Source organism: Mytilus californianus, unplaced genomic scaffold (assembly GCF_021869535.1).
Source record: "Mytilus californianus isolate M0D057914Y unplaced genomic scaffold, xbMytCali1.0.p SCAF_4, whole genome shotgun sequence".
Lineage (NCBI taxonomy): Eukaryota > Metazoa > Mollusca > Bivalvia > Mytilida > Mytilidae > Mytilus > Mytilus californianus.
This window is the reverse complement of record NW_026262690.1, coordinates 4,778,897-4,806,782: the sequence shown is the minus strand read 5'-3', so window position 1 is coordinate 4,806,782 and position 27,886 is coordinate 4,778,897. Positions and strand designations below refer to the sequence as shown.

Below are 27,886 nucleotides of genomic sequence, written 5' to 3'. Positions count from 1 at the left end.
GGGGTGACCCCTTGGGACTAACCCTGTATATCATCCAAACCATCTTTTCATGACAAACCAGAATATATATGGTTTAGGGGTGGGGATCTTGACCACTTACAAGATATTAGAACTTTCTTAAATGGCAGGGGGTGGGGGTGACCCCTGGGGACTAACCCTGTATATCATTCAAACCATCTTTGCATGACAAACCAGAATATATATGGTTTAGGGGTGGGGATCTTGACCACTTACAAGATATTAGGTTTTTCTTAAATGACAGGGGGTGTGGGTGACCCCTGGGGACTAACCCTGTATATCATTCAAACCATCTTTGCATGACAAACCAGAATATATATGGTTTAGGGGTGGGGATCTTGACCACTGACAAGATATTAGAACTTTCTAAAATGGCAGGGGGTCGGGATGACCCCTGGGGACTAACCCTGTATATCATTCAAACTATCTTTGCATGACAAACCAGAATATATATGGTTTAGGGGTGGGGATCTTGACCACTTACAAGGTATTAGAACTTTCTTAAATGGCAGGGGATGGGGTTGACCCCTTGGGACTAACCCTGTATTTCATTAAATGTGCTTTATCATTTAGAACATTTTCAATTAAAAAGATTGTGTCTATCACAAACAGTTTTCAATTTATAATCATTTGAAAATTTAAAAAAATAAAATCCCATAGTGTTCTATAGTAAAACCCTCCTTTCTTTTTGCCCCTCAAAGTACCCCTTTATAAACCCTATTGCACAAACAAAACCCTGATTGCACCACTAGACATGTTAGTCTAACATATTGTGAAACCCTAAGTTAATCTGACTAGCGGTTTTGGAGAACGGGTGCGGACAAGTTCAAACTTAAAAGCGGCGGAAGAGGAAGAGGAAGAAGAATAATAACTAGATTTGCCATTGCAAGCAATAGCGGATGTCACCCTTCCCCCATTGCCACTAGATTGCAGCCAGTTTTAAAATTTTAAAAAGTGAATGCACATATATACTGATGGCTATACATCTTTCTGTAATTTTTTAGAACATTTAGCGGATTTACAAATTAAACGCATAATTTTTCCTTTTTTGCCTTGTTTCCATGGTAACTGCAGCCATTTTGGAAATTCCAACGCCAACTGCCACTTCCACACATGACAGTCAACATTATTGTGAAGTTTCATTAAGTTTGAAGCATTCTGAAATTTTTGAAATTTTTGCTCCTGTATCCATGGTAACATAATAGTTCCAATGATTGTCAAAATCATTCAAAACCTGTATATAATGGACAACTATATTGTATAAAAATTTGATGATTTTAAGTTAAAGCATACCAAAATTATTCAACAAACCCTGAAGTTTTTGGAGCATTTTGACCTTTTTGCATTGTTTCCATGGTAACAGCAGCCATTTTGGAAATTCTAACTCCAAATGCCACATCTTCCAATGTTGCTCATCGTTACTGTGAAGTTTCATAAAGTTTGGAGCATTTTGATTTTTTTGAAATTTTTGATGTAGTTTCCATGGCAACATAGTAGTTCCAATGATTGCCAAAATCATCCAACACCAGTATATAGTGGGCACCTACATTGTATTAAAATATAACGATTCTAAGTTTAAGCATATCCAAATAGTTCAACAAAACCAAAAACTGGATTTTTTCACATGTGTTCCGTTTCCATGGTAACGGCAGCCATTTTTTATGTTCTTAAGACCTACTGCAACCCGAAATTTTGTGTTCCTCATTATAGTGAACTATCATAAAGATTGGTTCCATTGGCTCCAAAAAAACTACCGGACAAAAATCATTGGAAGAATAATAATAATAACAAAGAAACAGAGGAAAAGCAATATGTCACCCGACATTGTCGATCGGGTGACATAATAATAATAAGAACTGAGCAAAAACAATAAGTCTTCCCAAGCTTCGTTTGGGAGACTTAATTACTACCTATCACCTTTCGAACTACAATTACAATAAAAGTGGGTATAGAAATTCTTATAATTATTTTCATAATATCAATGAAGTGGAATTCAACTCTAATAAGACTGTAAGTATACTTTATGCTATCACCTTGCACTTTCAGGACTTGACTGATTTTCTACAGCAGTTAATTTAGAATTTCTGACCAGTTGAACATTTAGTTAGGTTTCTTAAAACAAATTGCAATTTGGTCAGAATTTTGAATAAACTGTAATAGGTGGAGAGCATCACTTACAGTCAAGTCACTGTCATAGAAATGCAATTTACTAAATGTAAAATACCAAGACTTCTTCCATAATTCAGTATCATACCAAAATAAACAACTGGACATTCCATCGAAATCTTCATGCAATAATACACGACAGACTGGAGGACTTTTATGGACCTATGACTTTCTGAAGAAGTCTTCATGCTATAATAAATGAGAAACTGCAGACTTTTCTGAACCTATGACTTTCCGAAGAAGTCTTCATGCAATAATATATGAGAAACTGGAGGACTTTTCTGGACCTATGACTTTCCAAAGAAATCTTCATGCAATAATATATGACAAACTGAAAGACTTTTCTGCACCTATGACTTTCGCATTTATCAAATCTTGTTGAATCTGTCAAGTATCTGTACAAATATTGTTGAATCTGTCAAGTATCTGTACAAATCTTGCTGAATCTGTCAAGTATATGTACAACTCTTGTTGAATTTGTCAAGTATCTGTACATCTTGTTGCATCTGTCAAGTATCTGTACAAATCTTGTTGAATCTGTCATGTATCTGTACACATTTTGTTGAATCTATCAAGTATCTGTACAACTCTTGTTGAATCTGTCAAGTATCTGTACAAATTTGTTGAATCTGTCAAGTATCTGTACAAATTTGTTGAATCTGTCAAGTATCTGTACATCTTGTTGAATCTGTCTAGTATCTGTACAAATCTTGTTGAATCTGTAAAATATCTGTACATCTTGTTGAATCTGTCAAGTATCTGTACAAATTGTTGAATCTGTCAAATATCTGTACATCTTGTTGAATTTGTCAAGTATCTGTACAAATCTTGTTGAATCTGTCAAGTATCTGTATAAATCTTGTTGAATCTATCAAGTATCTGTACAAAAAATACCGATTATCTGTTCAAACATTGTAGATTGTTGACTTTCCATTAAGTATATGTACACATTTTTGTCCACTGTCCATTAAGAATCTGTACAAATTTTTATCCACTGTCCATCAAGAATCTGTACAAATGTGGTAGACTATCTGTCAAGTATCTGTACAAATTTGGTAGACTATCTGTCAAGAATCTGTACAAATTTGGCAGACTATCTGTCAAGTATCTGAACAAATTTTGTAAACTAGCTTTACTAGCTTTCAAGTTTCTGTTCAAACTGAATAAATGAAAAAGGTTTTATTAACTGTTTGTCTGTTCAGAGACTGTACATGGTTTTACTCAGTCTTTACAAAATAGAAAGTTTAAGTCTATGTAAGTCTATCAACTGTGTGTCAAGTATCTATACCACCTAGAGATACATATTTACTGACAATCATTTCATAAAGGTCCATATGTTAGTAAATCAACAAATCCTAAGTAAGCACGTGCTAAGTAACTACATCTTTCACCAAACTTAATAGTAAAACATGACAAGTGAATACAAATATTATCCTGACAGATTACTGAGCATTTTAATAGCCCCTTCAAGAGTACTTACAGATCTAAAGACACATTGAAGGAAAGTCTAATTTACCAATCTATAGTAAACAAATCGGTCAATTTTATATAATCACAAGAAAAACAACAAATGTTTACCTGTTAAGTATATGATACCAGTCCGACTCCCAAAAATCCTCTAATTAAACAGACTTAATTAAATCCCCATAAACCCTAATCACCTTATAGCAATTGTCCTTTACTGTCAAATATCATAAACTTCAGCAAAAATCATAACAAATATATACACATCTTCCTTAGCAATAATCGGATCAATACTGGGTGATATCTCACTAGTAATGAATCCTACCGACATTCAAAAAATTATCTTTATGGGCTTTCTAATAATGTATAGCAAAAAAATCTCTCAGAAGAGGAAGTCAAGTGGAGGAAAAGCCACTCTGGTTATCTGAAGTTTGATTGGCTGATGTGTGACAACAGAATCTTCTGTCGCAAAACAGAAATATGAGGTTAAACAGTTCTTAGTTCTTTATAACTAAACTGTCACAATAAAATGTTACAAGAATGACAGGTCTTGTCTGCTTTGCCACAAAACCAATAACCAAAATCAGCAGTATTTTAATAAACTGCCGTATTGCTGCTTGTATATGGAAGGGATAATGTCTTTCTTGTTAAATGTAATTAATAAACTTTAAATTTTAAAAATAATGTAAATATTCACTTTAAATAATATTCTAATAAGACTATTATGGTTTAGAAATTGGCTTTGAACTAGCTTTCAGTAGCTGAATGGACTGTTATATCCGAATCTTTTTTTTGGGGTCTTTTTGGAAGGTCTATTGTGGTGTTCTTCCAGCTGATATGACAAGTCAAGCCTTTCCACCAATAGATACAATTGATAATATGTGTATCTATATCCCCACTGTAATAGTTTTTTAGTAATCAAAATATTAATTTATGGTAATTACATAGCAGTAAATTATAAAGTAAACTTCATTGAAGGAATGACAAGTTATGGTCATATTAGACAGGATTTATACATTAGGTATCTTTATAGTAATAATTTATATGGTTATTTTCATAGGGAGGAATTATTTGGGCTGCACCCTCATAAAATGACTGCAATTGAGATGCATGAACGCTAATCAAACTCCAATATATGGATGCTGTATCATAAGTACTTATTCTGAAAAGGAACATTTAGCACTCAGGACAATACAAATGCCACTCTCTGACAAAACAACAACTTTGTTGATTACTAAATACAAAAATAAGTTCTTGGTTCAATCACTTTGCAAAACTCTTGATGAAGACAGGCAGTCAAAAAGTTTTTAGCCACTCAAATAAAAACAAGTTTTAACAGCAGTATTGGCACCAATTAAGAACAAGAAAAAACCCAATAAAATGCATTGTCATCATTTTTTGTGTCAGTAGCAGGTTATCAGAAAACCAGTAATAACAAGGTACCAGTTGCAATTAAGGAATTTGTTGATTGGATCTTTTTTCTTACAGAAACGTGACTTAGTCCACCAAATAGCAATTTTCTCAGTTTTGTTCCAATAATTTGATTTATTTATGCAATCCTGCATTCCTTAAGTAATTCTTGAAATAAAGCTAATCAACTGAACAAAATGTTCCAATCAAGAAGAGGCAAAATTAGTGATAAATAATCAAATCACTGAATTTCTAGTTGTTATTAACAAAAGCAGTCATAAACATTTTCAAAGAAAATTACATGTGATACTTTTCCTTTTCCCACAAAGAATAGATATTGTCACTACTTGAGAGTCCCTATTTACCTTGTTTCAATCTAATAACTTATAAACATCAATTTCTGTATAAAAAGATGGATATAAGGAGTTGACTGACATGATTTCTTTCTAAACTAATACAGACAATGGGTTGTGGATAGTTGAGATTGAGCTCTGCTATTAAAATGAATTGTCAAATTAAAACTTTTTTTGCTTTCCCCTTTAGACTTAACACACAATCAAATTATATTAAGCATAAGGAAACTAATATGACTGAAGGACTGACAGGTCAAAAACTATATATGCCAGCTATTTCAGAAAAAAAGTAACAAAATCAGCAATGTTTTTGGTGAAAACTTGTGTTCTTACATGTACAATGATATTCATCAGAAATTATAACTTAATGAAAACGTTATACTCCTGTTTATAAATAATAAATTTCAGGGTCATTAAATGGACTCATACCAAATCAGGTTTAAAGAAAAAGAGAAAACGATTGTTCAAATTCGTAATTTATAATCAGCAGAAAAAAAAATTCTCAAAAAGGATGTCAAAAATAGTTATAATTTACAGAAGATGAATGGAAGTCATCTGTAGTATGATTGCTTTGAACAAAATTATCAAAATAGTTGAGCTGACATCTAACAAAAACATACCACTTTGGTTATTCTTTAGCAATTACTGTCTAAAATACTTGAGGGAATAAAGCAATGTAAATATGAAGATGGATAATTTTGAAATATAGTTATGCTGAATTCTTTTGTGCCACAAAGATCAATAGAAAATAATTATATATCTTTACAAATCCATTTCTTGGTACTGATGGATTTTCTCTGAGAAAACAACAGCAAATGGACGAGGGTATAGAAAGATCACTTTTTACAGCTGGTTAAAAACAAATAAAATTAAATCCTTTCTTTGGTAAATAAATAGTGTAAAATTGTTACTCTAAAAAGACAGCTTAATTCTGACATCACTTTTCAATGATTAACATAATTTTCATATGTCAAGTAACAGTGTAAAGAGGTATACAACAGTTTACTCACTCTACAATAAACACCAAAAGCAAAATCATCCCCCCATTTGTACCCTCAATGTGCAGCCTTCACACAGCTTCATCATCTGTTATCATTAAGTAATACTTATGAATATAAAAAATAATAGTACTACTTTCTCATCTTAACAGACTTACCATTTTTTTTTATCAAACTGTCATGCAGTCTTAAATAAAAAGGTTCATTAGTGAAAACAGCATGACTAAACCCTACTTAATCCTATTATTCTAGAAAACCTCAATACTCACGTCAAGCCTTATATATGAGTAAACAACTAGAAATTGCAAATGTCATAACTTAGGAAAACACATAGGACCAAAACATCATCAATCTTATAATTAAGTTTCATGTATATACAATCAATTATGTAAAATGAACAGTGCCAGGTGTAACATTTCTTCGCTCAAAGGTACATAACTTCATAAAAAAAAACCTAATATTCCATATGACAAATACGAAAAAAAAATATTGTGAAGTGGCTATGCATAGGAGTAAATGAACAGATCTCTAACATTGAATACATACAGACCACTAAAGGCCAAATACCACATTTAATGACCTTTATTTTCTTTGTCCACAAATATAATTCCCTTTAATTATCGTGATTTTTTCCATTCTCTTTCACATTAATTTCTAAATTTTTAAAAGAAAGAATAGAGTTGAAATAAATGTTTGGCTGTTTTATTCTAACTGATATATTGATGGAAGGAGTGATTCAGGGCAGGCACAGAAAGGTAATATTTTTAGAACATCTCTTGACTTGTCCATACAGTATGAATGTGCATGGGCAAAATTTGTGAGTTGTAAAGGTTCTTTTTTTGTTATATGTTGGATATATTGGGGGGGGGTTCTGTACATTACACGCACAAAAGATTAGACAAAAGGGAGGTGGTATACAAAAAATAGGTGGGAGAGAAAAAAAGGTTCTAAAAGTGGGAGGTGGGAGATAGGGGGCGGGAGGTGGGAGAAGGGTACCCCCTGTCCACCCCTCATGACAAAATGATATAAAGAACTAATAGGGAAACTAATTGTTGTCTATGGCCTAAAGTGTGAACACATGGTTGAGGCCACACAACAAATCAAATATGCATTGTAACTAGGAACAGTAGGACAATCTCAAAATTAGTGATAAAGTCTGGAAAAACTATCAAGCTGGCCATACAAGGGTTTTGATTGCATGACAGAAATCTATGCAATCTTTACCCTCAAAATTACAATAAACATCCCATTTCATACAGATCCATATATCTTAAGGTCTAATTATACTCCATAATGGCTCATTACATACATCTTATATGGTATAATTATGTATCAAAACTATAATTGCTTACAAATAAGATAAGTCTTATCTTTCAAATTGAGGATCACAATGGCTCACCAGATCAAATATCAGCTCTTGTATACCAAAGACTTTACAGAAAGCTTGTTATTGTCATTTGATTGTTTAAAAACTCTTCAAGGACACAGTTACCTTCTGACAGAATATTTAATCAATTCTATCATAAATTAGATAATTCTTTTATGGTTGTGGCCTGTTATCTATTTCTTGCATGAAGATATATCTCCTATCACACTGCACGGAGTGTGATACGAAAAAATGATATGATATGATATGAAAACTATATTACGACATTTCCATTGGCTATTCATTAGGTCATAGATGACTAAATTTAAAATGTAATTTCTACAATAATATATTGCTTAATTGTTCTTTGCTAAATGTCCAGTGGCAAATATGTCATGCATGTTCAGGACGATTCAATAATATACAAAACAATCACAATTTTCACCTGAAAATCTTCTTCTTTTTGGGTCAAATTGTATAACATTCAGAAGAGTGAAAAAAGTTTTAAAATGTCTGATGTTAAAGTTTGATGCCAAAACAGGACATATGTTTAACCCCACCACATTCTTTATGTGACGGTCCCAAGTCAGGAGCCAGTAGTTCAGTGGTTGTCATTGGTTCATGTCCGTCATATTTTTTTTGTAAATTGTTTTGTTATAAATTAGGCTGTCATTAGTTTTCTCAATTGAATTGTTTCATATTTTTCATGTCGGGGCCTTATATAGCCACTATACGGTATGGGTTTTTCTCATTGATGAAGGCAGTACGATTGCCTATTTAAACTTGGGTGGATAGTTGTCTCATTGGCAATCATACCACATCTCCATATTTTTACATATGACGTCATACTGGTATGTGCAAAAGACTAGATCAACGATTCATAGAATTTTTAATTTAACACAATGAGAGTGTTGACCTACGAGAAATAGGTTTATCAACTCGTGAGAATTGGATATCGCTTGACATCAACTCTCTTTTTTAAATCTAAATAGTAATAATAAACTCACCGAAGGATCATTATTATATTGAAATTAAATAACTCGTTGATTTCAAGCAATATCCAATTCTCACTCATAATGAAATGATAATAATTTGGTTTGTTAAGTGTTTTATATACTTTCTTTTATTCTTACACATTAAAAACAGTTCCAACCATGTGGACAATTTTTGATACATCACACATCTATTCAATTGTCCTGTGCTATTTCCGACTAAATCTACTTTGAAATTTTCATTAATGATTAGAAAAGCAGATTCTTTCACTTCCCCCTTATATTTATCCACCCTGGACAAGCCTTATCTTATTATTTTGAGAATTTAACTGGCTGAATATCATTGTGAAGAGGGTATTGTGGTCAAGATTTGATTGCTATACAGTTTGATGTCATTTAGGCAGCACAGAGGAAGTCAATCACAATCCATATATTGCATTTGTTTTATTTACATTGGACGAATCAAAGAGAGAAACTATTTTCTAGTTTATCCCAAGGTAAGGGTGTTTCCTGGCATAAATGTCAATTTTTCAAACTTCCAAGTGGAGAGATCTTCAGATGGAAACTTTAAAAGAGAGGTCACCAGATCTTTCCTAAAATTAATTCTGAAGATTATCTATAGAGAATTTTGATACATATATACAGGAATAATGCAAGATAGTTATGTTTCTAATTTCATTTTGAATTGGGATCTAACATGGTTTCTATAAAATTTGTCTCAGAACAAAAAATCAAAACACAAGTTTGGATAAATCTTGGGATGAAACTTTCCAAATAGTATAAAAGAGCATGCAATAACAGATCTCACCTGCTGATTCCTTAAATTGTCCTCTATAGCGTCTGCCATTTATAGAAATTCTTCAATTCTCACAATAAAGTGATTTTTAAATAAAATCTATATCTGAACACCTGAGCCAACAATAATTATACTCCTCATAGGTTATGAAGAATATCTAATCATTTTTCCTATAAGTCTTCAATCTAGCTGCTGCTTAATTCCAAACAGAAACCAGCATCCTATGAAATAGTGCAAACATTACACAAGATAATAGTGTTGTTTTTATGTGCAACAGAAGATGAGTTTTCACCAACAGGTTTTTTTATCATTGACAGATGATACAGTTTAAAGGTATGAACAAAAGCTAAAAGATGATGTTGATTTAATTAATGGAGTATGATGGGAATAATGTCAAGATTCATCAAATGATGGTGAGAAACAGGGACTATATAATCAATTCATTCACGCTTTTTATGTCATGATTCAGTAACACTGTAGGCTTAGAAAAGTTATTTTCTATAGGGAAAGAAAACAAATTGTCTGTGCTTCTAAAATATTAATTATACAGCCATAGCATCTGCATAAAACAGCCTTCTCTAATTAGCTTTATTTCCAAGATATGCAACACATTTAAAAACTAAGTGGAAAACCTATTGGTTACATAATAATCTATTAAAGCCTGATCTGCCGTTGAAAATGCTTTAGAGGTTTACTGCCTACAAGGAAGCTATTAAACAAAGAGTTCCAAGTGATAAAGTTCAAGTCATCCCTTCAAAAACTTTACGGATGCCATCATGAGTTGGTTGACTGTTATATCTGTTTGACAGATGACAGTGGATATGTTCCATTTGTTATAACCACAATCCTCAAATGTGACATCACAGAATGAGACTTATCAACCAATTTGAACTTACATGTGCAATATGACTGGTTCTACATGTGGAGCAGGATCTGCTTACTCTTCTTCAGCATTTCAATCCTTTCCATTAGAAACTTAGGACAAAAGTAAGCCCTCCCATGGTCTTTGAGAAATGATTTTTAATGTTTGGCCAATACTGATTACATTCTACGACCTCTCATTCTGTAAATGATTGATTGAAATGGAAATCCTGACAATTCTTATATCATAAAAATATGTGTATACTGCAAACCTACCTGGTAAATATTATGTACCTTGAAAACTGTAGTTGAGCAGACAAACAGTGCAGCATAATCAAAACAAAATAAATAGAACTTTATCTTCCTATAAAGTTATAATTCAAGAAAATCATTTTCCTTACCATAATCATATTTTTACTATTTACTTAAATATAAAATATAATAAACAAGCATTCTGTGAGTATTGCATGGCAATACATAGTCCCCTACCGGTTACAAATTCATTGTAATGGAACGAAATTCTAACTTGATCTATAACTTGTCATGGTGTAAACTACATAAAAATATCAAGTCAAAATCTTCAAGCATGACGAAAAAAACTGTTGAAAACTGATTATTTAAGTGAATTTTCTATGTCCAAAGACCATAACTCTGCACAAAATTATCAGACTGGAACAAAATTCCAACTTGATCTGTTACTTGTCATGATAAAACTATATACTAATTATCAAATCAATATCTTCAAGAATGACAAACAAACCTACCACTAAATTCTTCAAACAATTTACCAAAGAAAAGGAAAAAAATCCAAAATGTCATTTTGTCTTTTAAAAAATGAGTTATTTCCCTTTGAACAGAAATCTACTAATTAATAAGTATTTCATCAAAAATTTAATTCTAGGGAAAGGGCTTTAACTGAACAAAGAGAAAAGCTAAAATCGTGAAAATTATACTTGACCTGTAACTTGTCATGATAAATCAAAAATGGGCCTTTGAACTACTATCCTGCTAGGGCCTTTAAACTACTATCCTGCTGGGGCCTTTAAACTACTATCCTGCTGGGGCCTTTAAACTACTATCCTGCTAGGGCCTTTAAACTACTATCCTGCTAGGGCCTTTAAACTACTATCCTGCTGGGGCCTTTAAACTACTGGGCATTTAAACTACTATCCTGTTGGGACCTTTAAACTACTATCCTGCTGGAGCCTTTAAACTACTATCCTGCCGGGGCCTTTATTGCCTCTCATGCACAAAGTATAATTTCATTTGGCTTTGATGATACATAATAATAGGTAAATCATCAAGATAGATTCACTTGAAGGTCTGCAAAGTGGATGAGGTCTTATGGATAGATACTACCCTTCTGGCTTTTTACTAATAAATAAAATGCTCTGCTGGGCGCAGCTTGATACGACCGCAGAGGTCGAACCCTGAACAGTTGGGGCAAGTATGGACACAACATTCAAGCTTGATACAGCACTGAATTTGGATTGTGATTAAATATTTGACACAGCATAGATTTCTGACACAGGATGAATGTGGTCTAAGAACTTAAAATTTTTAAAACCTTGTAGTACAATTTCAGAAAAATCCATACACTTACACACAAGTTATTGTCATGAAACTAGAAAAATGCTTGTTTTTTGCCCCTTTTTTGGCCCCTTATTCCTAAAATTTTTAGGCAATTACCCCCAAAAATCAATCCCAGCATTCCCTTTGTGATATGGAACCTTGTGGTACAATGTCAGAGAGATCCATACACAAACACACAAGTTATGTCTGGAAGTTACAAAAATGCTTATTTTTGGCCCCTAATTCCTTAACTGTTGGTACCATAACTCCCAAAATCAATCCCAACCTTCCTTTTGTGGTATTGAACCTTATGGTAAAATTCCATAGAGATCCATTCACTTAAACTAAAGTTAGAGTACGAAAACCAATGTGTCTTCGGACGAATATTTTTTGCGGTCGTATAAAAATTCCTAAATTCGTATCCGATCAGATTGTGCACTGTATACTGGAATTGTTTCTGACATGGTCCTCAGTGTTAGTCAAACAAAAAAACATAAAAATCAGCAAAAACATCAAAGATTAATCTTTTTACACAAATAATCCACATTAAAATCTCAATCAAAAAGGTAGTCTTTTGAAGGAGATAATAAAACATCCAATTTATACATCAATAGCATTTTAATATTCAACTACAACTGTCAAATAGATAAATGGCATGTGAAATCAAACTGATTTTTACTTCAGATATGTAAAATACAGATTTAGGACATATTCTAAGATATGTCTGATCTAAATCAATCTAACAAAGTACAAACTTACCAAACATAGTCCAATCAGATTATTATGTTTAACCAGATACTAATAACTCTAAATATATAATCTCCAATACAAACTGATATTTTTATTTACTTATATAGTTTTATGATCAGTACTAATTGACCATTACCCAGTAAATCAAATTTGGGACTTTTTAATATATACAGCTGTGAATACAATATTTTATTTTAACCACTAATGACCCTACATTGAATGTGATCAATAAAGAGTGAGGAATTAGTTTTACTGAAATTCATGAGTCGGCAGGTATATTGACAAGTATGGTGCAAGGGAAACAACTCAATTGTTTATCTTTATGTAAGATTAATCATTATCTGAAATAAAATCTTTCCATCTCTTTTTGAGATAATTAATTCTGAATGATAATGCCTAACTTCTAAAGGGAAGTTACAGCTGTAGGGACATATTTCTCTTGATACTTCATGACCCATATATCATACGTATATCTCTTGATACTTATTTATCCTGCTTGAGGTACATATATCCAATACTTTATGGCTTATAGACATAACTAATTTATCCTGCCTGTGGTACATATATTTGACTCTTCATGGCTCATATAAATAATGTATTTATCATGCCTGAGATACATATACTTGATACTCTATGGCTCATAGAAAGAACTTATTTATCCTGCCTGGGGTACATATGTTTGATACTGTATGGCTCATAGAAAGAACTTATTTATCCTGCCTGGGTACATATATCTGATACTGTATGGCTCATAGAAAGAACTTATTTATCCTGCCTGGGTACATATATTTGATACTGTATGGCTCATAGAAAGAACTTATTTATCCTGCCCGGGGTACATATATTTGATACTCTATGGCTCATAGAAAAAACTTATTTCTCAAACCTGAGGTAAATATACTTGATACTAATGACTTATTTATCCTGCCTGGGTACATATATTTGATACAATATGGCTCATAGAAAGAACTTATTTATCATGCCTGAGGTACATATACTTGATACTGTATGGCTTATAGAAAGAACAAATTTATCATACCATGCTATGTGACTTGACTAAGGTCTTAGACCATCTTCAGATTAACCATAATAAGATACTTGACTAAGATCCTTGACAATCTGATTACTTACTTTGCTATGTGACTTGTCTAAGATCCTTGACAATCTAATGAATTACCATGCTATGTGACTTGACTATGATCCTTGACAAACTGATGACCTACCATGCTATGTGACTTGACTAAGATCCTTGACAATCTGGTGACTTATCATGCTATGTGACTTGAATTAAGATCCTTGACAATCTGGTGACTTACCAAGATATGTGACTTGATTAGGAGCCTTGACAATCTGATGACTTACCATATAATATGACTTGACTAAGATCTGTGACAATCTGGTGACTTACCATATGTGACTTGACTAAGATCCTTGACAATCTGCAGACTTACCATGCTATGTGACTTGACAGAGATCTGTGACAATCTGCAGACTTACCATGCCATGTGACTTGACTAAGATCCTTGACAATCTGCACTTACCATATAATGTGACTTGACTAGGATCTGTGACAATCTGGTGACTTACCATATGTGACTTGACAATCTGCAGATTTACCATGCTATGTGACATGACTAAGATCTGTGACTATCTGCAAACTTACCATGCTATGTGACTTGACTAAGATCTGTGACAATGTGCAGACTTAACCATGCTATGTGACTTGACTAAGATCCTTGACAATCTGATGACTTACCATAATATGATACTTGACTAAGATCTGTGACCTACCATGATATGTAGCTTGACTAAGAACCATGACAATATAATGACTTACTGTGATATGTGGCTTTGATAAGATTTGCGATAATTCTTCACAGACTGTTGCATATTCTGACGGACGTTTCTTGATTGTTTCCAAAACCTGTAATTAAATTTAACTTGAAGGTTAAATGCTTAGCTATGAGTTACTATTTTTTGATAAAAAATAAAGGCAAATGCTTACTTCAAGGTTATCTGATACACAGAAGAAAATACTAAACAAAAACAACTACATAAAATGTTTGAAGATGTTATATTGTTTATAGATTTTCACTGGAATCATTCATAAAGAAGTAACTCTAGAATTAATGGATAATATTCAATATTTTCCACAAAATCAATGCAATAAAACCTAATACATTAGCATCAATTTCAAAGACAGTAACCTGGCCATTTCTAAAGAGAATTAATTAACCCGTCTCTGAACTATCTTTATGATTTTTTCTGATCAGTAATTAATTTTAATATGGATAATTTCAATGCTTTTCTTCACATTCATAGGATAGGCTCATTTTACATTAGCTTGATCAAAATGCAAAAATAGAAAGTACACTAAGAGCTATCATTCTGTTAGTCTTTAACAGTACATATTATTTATGTAACTACATTTGTCAGTAAGAAAGGTACTACATCAATCATACTTAACAATTTTGTTTGTTTGTTCTAGTGGTAGTGTGCTTTAACTGGTAGCAAGTATTATGTATATTCTGTGGCCATGCTTATGTCTTACTTACCTAGACGAGTCCTGAAAATTAATTAATCTGGAACTTGCTTTTCAAAGTTATGATCTCCATCATATGGGAACTTGTAAGATTTTGGATCTCCATCATAGGGGGACTTGTTAGATTTTGGATCTCCATCATAGGGGAACTTGTAAGATTTTGGATCTCCATCATAGGGGGACTTGTTAGATTTTGGATCTCCATCATAGGGGAACTTGTAAGATTTTGGATCTCCATCATAGGGGGACTTGTTAGATTTTGGATCTCCATCATAGGGGGACTTGTTAGATTTTGGATCTCCATCATAGGGGGACTTGTTAGATTTTGGATTGAACCTCAACAAATCAAAATAGCAGAACTAATGAACATATGCACAGACAAAAAGAGAAAACTAGAAAATTGAAGATGTCAGGAAGGGCCTGCTTGCATATTTTTGTGTGTAGCACATAGACAAATAATTATTTCGGATAAAAACAAAGCAAAATGCCTGTCCTAAGTCAGGAGCCTGGTTGTTGATGGAAAGTGCTTCACAAATGGAATCAATTTGGAATAAGTTATACATACATATCAATTTTAATTAATATCCTTGCACAAAAAGATGTTTCTCAAAATTTGAGATTATTTAACAAATAATTAGTTTTTACTCCAATTTTGAGATCAGGAATCAATTGTACCAATATATCAACTTTTATTGCAATCTAAGCAAAAAATTGTTTCTCAAAATTTGAGATTTTTGAATGCAAACTCAAGTTTTTCCACATTTTTTTGTCACTGGGAATCACAGCATTCAACTCTGGAAAGAGAAACCTGAAAATTTCAAAACCAGAAGGGAGCTAACCTATACTAAACCATCTTCAAGAAAACCTGACTTAAATCTAACAGTCTAAATACTGACCCTGCAAGACCCTCATGGGTAGTCAAGGTCGTTAAAAAAAAACCTTGTTGTCTTCTAAGTCCTGTATCTCTGGAACGACATTCCAAAAATTTCCATAATTGAAAGGGAGGTTTAGCTGTCAGGTGACTTTTTTTGAAGTAATTTCCAATTTTGACAACCAGTTTTCAATTCTCTCTATGTAACTATGCATATCCAGTACACAATCTATGTCAAAGGGATAAACCAGAAAATATTTCATATTCAGACACCAATACTAATTTTATAACTATATCAAATGCTCTAAGACATTCTCATAACAACTAAAACTTCTAACTTGCACCATTCACAACATAAAAACTGTTGCAGGAATAGGAATAAGGGAGAGAACTCCAACTTACCTCCCTTGATTGTTTAACTGCATCATAGGGTGTAGGGCTGACTGGAATAGCTGTTTTGTGGTCACCACTTACCTCCCCTGTTTTATGGACAGCATCGGAGGGTGGAGGGCGGACTGGAGTAGCTGTTTGAGTGTTGATTTTATCGTATAACTGAAATAAAAAAAAACATTATGGTCAGTACTTTAGTAAAGTTCTTATTCAAAACATTTTCCACATATAAACATCTGCTTTGAATCAAAGCAAAAATTACAGAAATTGATAGAATAGACTTTTACTGCATCTACATAAGACATTAAAATACTTTCAAAACTCAACTGATCAGAAAACATGACACCACTTCAAATCATGAGGAGCATGACTGACCAGAGACTGCCAATCCCAATATCTTTTTCAAAATCTGATTTTCAAATGCTAATAAATTAACTTTTCTAAATGTAAATGATGTCCATCATAACATAACTTTAACAATAATCTAGGCTGAATGGATGGGATTCAACATTGTATCAAATTTATATAGTCTCATGTAATTACTTCATAACATCAGCTATACAAAAGTTATTTTAGCTCTAACTCAAAGTATAGACAATATTATGCCAAAATTTGCAAGCAATACACTTTCCACACTCAAAGGGGCAGTAATTATGTTATCAGCCCTATATCATTAGAAATTGTAAGTATTTGCCAGACCTTGACCAGATATAGTTATAGGTTAACTTAAACAGAAGGAACAAGATATTTCAAGTAGAAACTCCATATGGATTTTAACAGAATTACAAAAAAAAACCCACCCAAAACCTAAAAGTTTTATTTGTAAATACTTGGTAACACTACTTTAATGCAGCTAGGACATTGTACTCATACATCTGCTTCCAATATAAAAGCAGTACACCTAAGGCTTCACGAACACTCATACCCACAAAAAAATACCATTAATTAAGAGTTGAATGCTTCTTTTTATAATTTTATTGGGATGTAAAAGCGTTTACCAAAGCACATTTTGCATGAAGAGGAGAAGCGCTTCATATTAAAATTGTGAGCACGATCAACATTTTTAAAACCCTATAAATTTATAAAAGGAAGCATTCAATTCTTACAATTACATTTTTATGTTACAATCATGAAATTAAGAGTTACTCTACTAGTATATCAAGCTTTTCCTTTGTTTATCAATGCATTATTTTAACATTGTCACGGATAGCACATGCAGTCATAGCTGTTGTATTTCATTTGGATATATAATATGATATTGGAGTTCCTCACAATTGTTGTTAGCCATACAAAATTACGGATTCTAATGGAACATACATAAATAAAGTAATTATTCAATTATAAAATATAGAATTAAAATTTCAAGAACACAGAGAAAAGGAATGTTTTCAATGAAAAATACTCAGTACATCTAAACTTTATCTTGAAATCAATAATGATGCAACAGAAAGATTGTATGTTGCACTTTATAAATTATATGTGGAAACAATGGTTTTGAGGTTGCTCGTTACAAATATGAAATATTGGCTAATTTGTTACTCAATATGCAAACATATCATTTTCTACCAATTTATCAAAGTTGTCTTGATTCTTTTAAGCAGCTAATTAGGTTCAGTAGAAAATGACAAATCCTTAGAGAGCTGGTAATGTTAGCAATAATACCAAATTGGATTGATTACCTAAGAAGATTTATGTAAGGGAAAAGAAGAGAATTTAAATATAACTTCCAAGTAAAGATAGGATTACATACCAACATACAGAAAAAACTAAAATAAATTGTTTACACTCCTTCCATAGAAAATAAACTAACTTGATCAGTTCTATAAAATGCAGTTAAATACAATAAGAATAAAACGACATTTCTCAAAGCAGATCTTGTTCTCTGTTTATCCCAACATTCAATATGGTATCATGAGCACCCACTGCCAGTAACCTTAACACTGATTACTCTGATTTAATGATTGGTGTGGCAATTTTTCAGAACTACCATTCCTTAATTCACACACCTTTTACTGGTTACAACTATAATAGATTGCTTGACAGTCAAGTTAAAGTACAAGGCAATGGGATTGAAAAACAAGCTAAAATCTACAAATTTTGAACTCAATTAATTCTTGTTAAAGAAGAAAATGGTAGTTTGTTCACACTGAACTGTTTTTGACATGACAGGACTCGTTTGTTAGCCTTGACATAGACACATTAATGAAACATTCCAACAGAAACCAGAGCTATAGCTAACATAATTTTCATACTGTGTTAGGTTTCAAAGTATTGTTCAACTGAAGATCAAGCTGAATTAGAGGGAAACTTATTGATTATCTGATTATCACCTCCAATCAGGTTAAATTTGACTTTAGTTACATCATTTCTCACATTTTTAACAATGTAAAAGCACTAAAATCATTGTTTTTTATTGGGCACATGAAGGTTAAGATTTCTGGGCAAGGACAAGAGCTTATGTGGTGATGCTAATAATTACATGTATAATAAACTATTGTAACCACTCAATAAAATAAATCGTTACAGCATGTTTGTCTGTCCATTAACAAAAATAAACCTCTTTTCCAAATTCAACATTTGATTCTACAAATTAGAAATAATTGGAAATACATTTGATTTAATGACCAAGTTTGCCCATAAGTATACCTTCTCCTGTATCCATAATAAGGTATCCCACAAAAGTATACCTTCTCCTGTATCCATAATAAAGTATCCCACAAAAGTATACCTTCTCCTGTATCCATAAGATATCCCACAAAAGTATACCTTCTCCTGTATCCATAATAAAGTATCCCACAAAAGTATACCTTCTCCTGTATCCATAATAAGGTATATCCCACAAATGTATACCTTCTCCTGTTTTCATAATAAAGTATCCCACAAAAGTATACCTTCTCCTGTATCCATAAGGTATCCCACAAACGTATACCTTCTCCTGTATCCATAAGGTATCCCACAAAAGTATACCTTCTCCTGTATCCATAATAAGGTATATCCCACAAAAGTATACCTTTTCCTGTATCCATAAGGTATATCCCACAAATGTATACCTTCTCCTGTTTCCATAATAAAGTATCCCACAAAAGTATACCTTCTCCTGTATCCATAAGGTATCCTTCAAACGTATACCTTCTCCTGTATCCATAAGGTATCCCACAAACATATACCTTCTCCTGTATCCATAATAAAGTATCCCACAAAAGTATACCTTCTCCTGTATCCATAATAAAGTATCCATTTTCATTGAAGATTAATTTTAAAAACTTCTCTCCATATAATGTCAAACCTGTACATAAATGTCAACCTTGGGCCCAGAGAGAATGGAACTTATAAGAGAGGTAACCTTTGAAATGAGGTTCAAAATGCACATGTTTTACTACAGTTGGTGACCTCACAAGACAGGTTTTCACTCATTATAGTTGGTGACCTCACAAGACAGGTTTTCACTCACTACAGTTGGCGACCTCACAAGACAGGTTTTCACTCACTACAGTTGGTGACATCACAAGACAGGTTTTCACTCACTATAGTTGGTGACCTCACAAAACAGGTTTTCACTCACTACAGTTGGTGACCTCACAAGACAGGTTTTCACTCACTACAATTGTTGACCTCACAAGACAGGTTTTTGATCACTACAGTTGGTGACCTCACAAGACACGTTTTCACTCACTATAGTTGGTGACCTCACAAGACAGGTTTTCACTCACTACAATTGTTGACCTCACAAGACAGGTTTTCACTCACTACAGTTGGTGACCTCACAAGACACGTTTTCACTCACTATAGTTGGTGACCTCACAAGACAGGTTTTCACTCACTACAATTGTTGACCTCACAAGACAGGTTTTCACTCACTACAATTGTTGACCTCACAAGACAGGTTTTCACTCACTACAGGTGGTGACCTCACAAGACAGGTTTTCGCTCACTACAGTTGGTGACCTCACAACACAGGTTTTCACTCACTACAGTTGGTGACCTCACAAAGCAGGTTTTCAATCGTTAGAGGTGGTGATCTCACAAGACAGGTTTTCACTCACTACAGTTGGTGACCTCACAAGACAGGTTTTCACTCACTAGAGGTGTTGACCTCACAAGACAGGTTTTCACTCACTACAGGTGATGACCTCTGTTGAGAATACAGCGGGAGTTAAGACGTCGCGTTTTACCAATTGTTTCTAGGGTTGACGTCAATGCGGGACGTAGCCTTAGCAGCTCTAATATATATGAAGTAAACGTTAAACTGTATGGTTGTGTTCTTTCTGTATAACGATAGTTGAGTTAGCCCCGACAACCTCACAAGATAGGTTTGCACTCACTAGAGGTGGCCTCACAAGACAGGTTTTCTCTCACTAGAGGTGGCCTCACAAGACAGGTTTTCACTCACTAGAGGTGGTCTTTTCAGCATGTTTGACTGTATACCACACAAGACAGGGTTTGACTCACTAGAGGTGGCATTTTTAGCAAGTTTGACTGTATGTACATTGTATTTTTAGCCTCATTAGAAACAAAGGTTTTAGTAATTTTCAAACAGAAATCTCAACTACTAAGTAAACATGAGATAAACATCTCTGAGTTTCTGATTGTTTTCAATTCAAGGCTGCATACTAATGTTTCAATGTTAAATAAAGAAAACACATTATCCTGACAAATTACCTTCAGAATTACTTAAAGTAATTTTATACAGCTCTCTCTTCATTTTTCTATTGCTCAAGCCCAGACTAACTGTAAATTATGAGAACCAAGTGAAAATTCAATTGCCCTCTCAAATCAATCTTAATACTGTATAGAATGTCTAAAAGGTGCTATTGGCTTTATTACAGAATCGATATGGTTTGTATAAAAAACATGCTGGAAATAAGAACTAATAGCATTATGTGGGCTGGATCTTTGTGGTACCAATTTGCTATTCCATGTAATTCATGTGGCAATTTCCACTATTTTATTTTGCCATGATTAATTGGTTTTAATATCAATAAATCAGTATTTTTCTTGAACATCAGCTAAAATCATTGAAAACTTATGGTTAAAAGATAGCAAAATACTTTCTGGATCATTACTGCATCTGATTCATTAAGTCTGGCCAAAAGTCAGTAAATAGAACTCAAGCACCTATATGGGATTTCATGTTTGAGGGGGGGGCTCTCCTGAGAATTAGAAATTAAAGGACTTTAATTTGACACAAATTTGCAGTAATATTTCCTTCGTTTAATATGTTTTCTTTTTTTAGTGGGGTGCGGGCCAGGTGCGCCCCATTTCAATCTGTGCCTGTAACTCCATAATTTGATATAAAGTTTACAACTTTTGTGTACCTATCCAAATGAATAAATACAAAATTCTAAAACGAACAACATTTTGAAACTATTCTGAATTCAAATATTTACTCATCCACAACATTCAAACACAGAATTTTATAACTACTTGCTTCCTTCTTATATTATAGATAAGATGCCTCATCTTTTTCTACCAACAATTTGGTAAGAAAAACAAACCGTAATTTGGTAAAAAAAACAAACCGTAATTTGGCAAGACTGATTGAAATCCAAATCCAAATTAAAATTCCAAATTTTAGGTTTTTGCCTCTCTGAGCACTTTATATCTCTAAAAGTGGTAAGGGCAAATAACAAATCTTTAAAATGAAAAAGAACTAAGATTCTAACATCCACGTCAGTTGGTCTCTGGTGGATAGTAGGCAATCATACCTCATCTTCTTATTTTATAAAATGGAAAAATTGCATCCAATCTAACCTAGATATAAAGACACAATTAAGGGAATCACTTCAGTTTTTCAGTTGGGAATCATAAGAGCTATAATTGTAGCTCAAATCTTAATGCCTGAAGAAACCAGACTTTTAAGTACAAAACTCCAGTTTAAAAACTCCACCTAAATATACATGAAAGTTTTGCCACTGTACTTTAAAATCAGTCTATTAATCAATTAAAAAAAAATAAATGGGGAATATGTCCATGGGACACAGATGATGCCCCCGCTTTAAAATAACGTTATAAAGGGACATAAGTCAAAAACGGTAAAAGTGACACTACCCAAATTCGTACTTGACCTGAGTTTTGTAATAATAAGCATTGTGTATAAGTTTCAAAATATTTGGTTGAGGCAAACTTAAGTTAGAGAATGGAAACAAAAAATGCATTTTTTCCATTTGTAAAGGGGCATAACTCTAGAACGGTAAAAGTAACACCACCAAAATTCAAAGCTGATCTGTGTTTTGTGGTAATAAGCATTGTGTGTAAGATTCATAACATTTGGTTGAGGCAAACTTAAGTTAGAGAATGGAAATGAAAAATTCAGCAATTTTACCATTTGTAAAGGGGCATAACTCTAGAAAGGTAAAAGAGACGCCACCCAAATTTAAACTTGATCTGTGTTTTGTGGTAATAAGCATTGTGTATAAGTTTCATAACATTTGGTTGAGGCAAAGTTAGAGAACGGAAATCAATTTCGGGGCGTACGAATGGATGAAGAAGACTGTGTTACTGAGCTACACAAAATTATTGATAAACATGTATTATGAGACATTCAACTAGTCAGTTTAAAATAATCCTTTCTATTTCTCATATATCTGAAGGGTCACATATAGATACCAAAACTAAACAGTAAGAAATTTTCTATCCATGATTATTACTAAAGAATAAGTAGTATATACAAGGCATTAAGCATGACATGTACCCACAGAAAACCTATCATATTTTCTAATGATCATTTTACTGTATTTATTCCAAATCAATACTCCTTTCAAATCAGATATACATTTATCAATATAGAGGCTCTGCATACAATAATAATTCGAGGTTCACAATTATTAAAGTATTGGAAACAGCACAACAGAAAATATCAGCATCTTTTCATAGACGTTTCCAAAGAAATTACAGACCTACAAATTTGCATGACAATATATCAAATATTTTGTCATAATCATACATTTCAAACGGGATAGCAGATCCTAATTTTTATGGTGATGTTGTTTACCAAGTCTGGAAATTTAGATATGGTGCAGGTAAACTTACCAATCCTTTAAATAAACTTATTCTAAAAGGTTACCAAATTAACACTGTAATTAAGATCTTTGCCCATTGTTTTTATTTGTATAAATATTTATCTTGTTATCTTATTATCAGTAAATTAAAACCATTTTAAATATTATACAGTTCTGCAATCTGTCGATACCTATATTTTGGTATTGCACAAGGTCATGTTTTTCTCTGACTGTTAATGAAATCTTTACACTTGTTCCATTGGATGTTGGTTATGCGTACTGATATTTTAGTCTTAGATAGATGATTGTTTTATAAGTTGTTATTGGCTTTGAACTAGCTTTCAGTAACTGAGAGTACTCTCAAATCTGTACTTTGTGTCTTTTTTGTTGTGAGGGATGTATAAATTCCCTGCCACATCCTGTCTGTGTTTTTTGTTAGTTGTTTTTCTGCTTTGTATCAATCTGATGAGTTAAGCCATTTCACCTGATATTCATTGTTTGTATACACTGAAGTGTGTTTAAACCTAACACCGGTGTAAACCGAGTTGTGATTAAACCTAACACTAGTGTAAACTGAGGGATGATGAAACTTATACATGTGTAAACTGAGTTGTGATAAAACCTAACACCTGTGTAAATTGAGGGATGATTAAACCGAACACCTGTGTAAACCTAGTTGTGATAAAACCTAACACCTGTATAAACTGTTACCTTTCTATCCACTGAATGATAATTAAACTATATTACTGTGAAAACTGAACAATTCATAGCTGACTAAATGGTAAGGGTTTTTCTCATTGTTGAAGGCCCTACAGTGATGTATAATTGCTTATATTGACATCAATTGAACTCTAGTGGATAGTTGTCTCATTGGCAATAATACCACATCTACTTATTTTTATAATTATGAAACATAACTTACATAACACTAGTAAAAATTTAGCAATGATTACACTTATAAACTGTTAACACAGAGATATGTCTCACCTTTTTGTTATTTGATAGTAAAATGCAAATGTTGAAATTTAAATAGCAAAACTTAAAATGTAAGTTATGCAAAATATTCAAAGTCAATGAACCATGACTGAAGGTACAGGGCAAAACAATCTCCATGGACATAAGATGTGTCAATGCTAATATAACTGCATATCAAATATCATTGACCTTACTACTAGTGGTTCCCCTAAAACTGCCCTTTATCAAAAACTAATACATGAAAACTAAGCAAAATTTTCGAAGTCAATAGACCATGACTGGGAGGGGGGGCCAAATTATCTCCATGGAAATGAGATGTGCCAATGCTTATACAACTGCATATCAAATATCAATGAGCTACCACTAGTGGTTCCCCATAAACTGACCTAATCACAAACTAATACATTGTTGATGACGACCCTGCCGCTGGAAACAGCATACTTATGTCTCGCTTTTTGACTTTGTGGGGAGGTGGTTAGCAAAGCTAATTACAATATGTCTTTAGAATTTCATAAGGTAGTATAGAGAGACATTGGTTGAACGTTTTGCTTATGTCTATGAATGATATTTCTTGAAATAGTTTTTATTGTTAGGTTAAGTCTGAATAAATCTGGTATCATGTACACCAAATCCTTTTTTTCATAGTAAACACATATGGCATAATCTACTTAAACTTAGTATCTGTTGTAAAACTGTTGTCCTATATTTTTGGCTCAATAAAGATTTTATACATAAATGTAACTTTTATATGTAACTGAACTTCAATATTCTATTCTACTTCATATTATTTGATTGTTATTATAAAGTGTAATATAAATCTTACCGTATTTTTGTCATGTGAACCTTGTCTACCCGAATTTAGTCTTTGTTGTGACTCCCTCCTTTTATTATTATCCTCGTGGACTTTTAAAACCCATAACAGTGCACACATTCTTATAATAGATCGTTCGTGTCTTGAGTTATGGTAATGGTCAATGGGGTCAGTATTATGAAAATTTGACATGGTCTTTGAAACTTCTATAGGTTGACAGCAAGTGAAATTTTCTGAGACAAATGTCAGTTTGGATAAAATAAAATCCCACAAATACATGTTAACACAACACTTGACAGCTGATAACAACAGCAAAATGTTTATATGTCTTTAAGCTGTCTATTAGTGACATTAGGATTATATTAAACACTATCCATCTCAAACATCACCTTGAACTACAGAAGCAATTCCATAACAAGTCGTTCTTAACTGACCAAAAACAATTACCAACAACATAGAGTTCCTTTGGCTGGCAATTGTCAATAAATATATGATTTAGTTATTGGAAAGGAATCGCTAACCTTTTCAATGTTTTTGCTCTGCAGACAAATACATCACATGACTTTGTACCTCAGCGCAATTAGAGAACACTCAAAAATAATCATCTATGACGGGATAGATCTGTTTTTCCATATATAAGCACAACTATTCAACAAACTTGATTGATCCCGTCTCTTTAAATATAACTGACAGGGCATAGTTTTGTGGAGTAATTCCCAACGTTTCCAATATAGAGTCAGAAAAAAATCCATAGTTTTAGCATATTTTTCAATAAGGAATCTTATTCCTTTAAATCACACTTGACAGGAAATACATCTCTTTGCAATTAAGAATAAAAAAATAGGTGAAGGATCAATGTCAATATATATTGAACTATAACAGCTTCCTTCATAGTAAATGATAATCAATTTAAAATCTCAGCTCATTTTTAACAGGATTTGAAAGTATTTAAGTCTTTTAAATGATTATAGAACTATATTAGAACACCACAAAACCATCAAAAGTAACAATAGCAGACATATAGGGCTGATGCTTATACCATGACTTTCTGTTGACGGGCGGACATACATAAACATGAGGAGAAATGGGGCGTGCTTAAATAAAAGTACCAATGTATGTGTTCTGTAAGTCTATTGATGAAGAATCAAAGACCAACTTAAGTTCCTACAATGACTGTAGGTGAAATCAACAGGATTCTATGACACTGTGTGGCATGATATGAACAATTTTACAGCATAAACCATACATGTGGTAACCAATTTTCTTGTAAATAAAAGGTTTAATCGAAGAGGTAACTAAACGGTTTAATTGATAGAGTAATGACCTGTTTCCAATGAACTTGTTTTACTTACAGGGTCAAGATAAAAGAGTTGATGAAACCTTCAGTGAAATTGAATGTTAAAAAGTCTAAATATGATAAGAGATTTGCAACAATTCTAAATATACATTTATATATAAATGCCTAAGAATGTAACTTTAAAACGCTAATGAGTGTTATAAAAATAGTTGTTATATTTTATTTATTCACCAATATTTTGCTAGACAAATTAGCTTCATCAGGCGTGTGCAGCCAACCAGGTAAAATCGGATAGAAATTTTTGCAGCTTATTGTACATGTCCTTTAAATATATGTTTGCAGCTTATTGTACATTGCATTTAATAAATCAAAACTAAAAATTATGCAAGTTAAATAGTATGATGTTCAAGATCTATTCCTTTGGTTTTTGATAAAACTGTTTTTTTCATCTCTCTCATTCAGTCCATCAGGTTCAAGAGTACATAGCTGATGCATTCAAAATCTCTCTCTCTGTTTTCTACTTTGAGTGTTGGTTGACCTCTATTACATGAAAGGTGATGTTTTCAAAAGAATGTCCTGTTCTTAAGAGGTGTCTCATGATTGGGCAGTTTCTTTCTTTTGTATAGAATGACCATTGATTATTTAGTCTGATGTTGAATTCAGTTTCTGTTTCGCCAACATATTGCAGTTTGCAAGTTCCACAAGTAAGAATATAAATACTATTTTCTGTTTTACAGTTAGATGTTACAAAGATGTTATATCGTTGCTTTGTTACTGTGCTGGTGAAAGTGTTTTCAGTGTTATTAACATGAATGTGCAAAGTTTACATGCATATTGATAACAAAAATTAATTAATTTGTAACTGCAAGACAACATAGACAGCTTTACTTCTCATTAAAAAAAATTTTTTTCATTCTCAATCTGATTATCTTTAGTAATGAGTACACAGTCCCAATCCCAATGACAGTGTAAAGTCTTGAGTAAATCAATCTAAGTATACTATAATAATTGTGTAATATGTAAAAATATTTGCCTTAAATCAAACAGTTAAGATCCTGTAATTCTTGTGCTGTTTTTATGTACTGTGTTATTTTGTTAATTTCATCATGTTCATGTATACCATCAATCCCAATGGAGTATAACTGTGCATTTGAATAAAAAAAAATAATTTAACCCTGAGAGAAAAAAAGAAAAAAAAAAAGCCAAATTGAAAAGGAGCTATCAATTCCAACAGTGTACAGTTTAAAATAAATCTC

The 27,886-nt window shown here is 32.7% G+C and overlaps 1 protein-coding gene across 18 annotated transcripts in view; it reads right to left on the bottom strand.

Annotated features, from left to right (window-relative positions):
• LOC127739383 (peripheral plasma membrane protein CASK-like) overlaps positions 1–27,886 on the bottom strand; it is a 229,056-nt gene that overhangs the window by 39,048 nt on the left and 162,122 nt on the right. For 15 of the 18 annotated variants that reach the window (XM_052251086.1, XM_052251085.1, XM_052251094.1 and 12 more), the window contains 2 exons: positions 16,562–16,711; positions 14,584–14,670 (listed from right to left, as the gene is read on the bottom strand). In XM_052251086.1, the coding sequence (XP_052107046.1) occupies positions 14,584–14,670; positions 16,562–16,711 (237 nt within the window). The remainder of the gene's footprint in view (positions 1–14,583; positions 14,671–16,561; positions 16,712–27,886) is intronic. The other 3 variants (XM_052251096.1, XM_052251092.1, XM_052251101.1) reach the window with 1 other exon arrangement.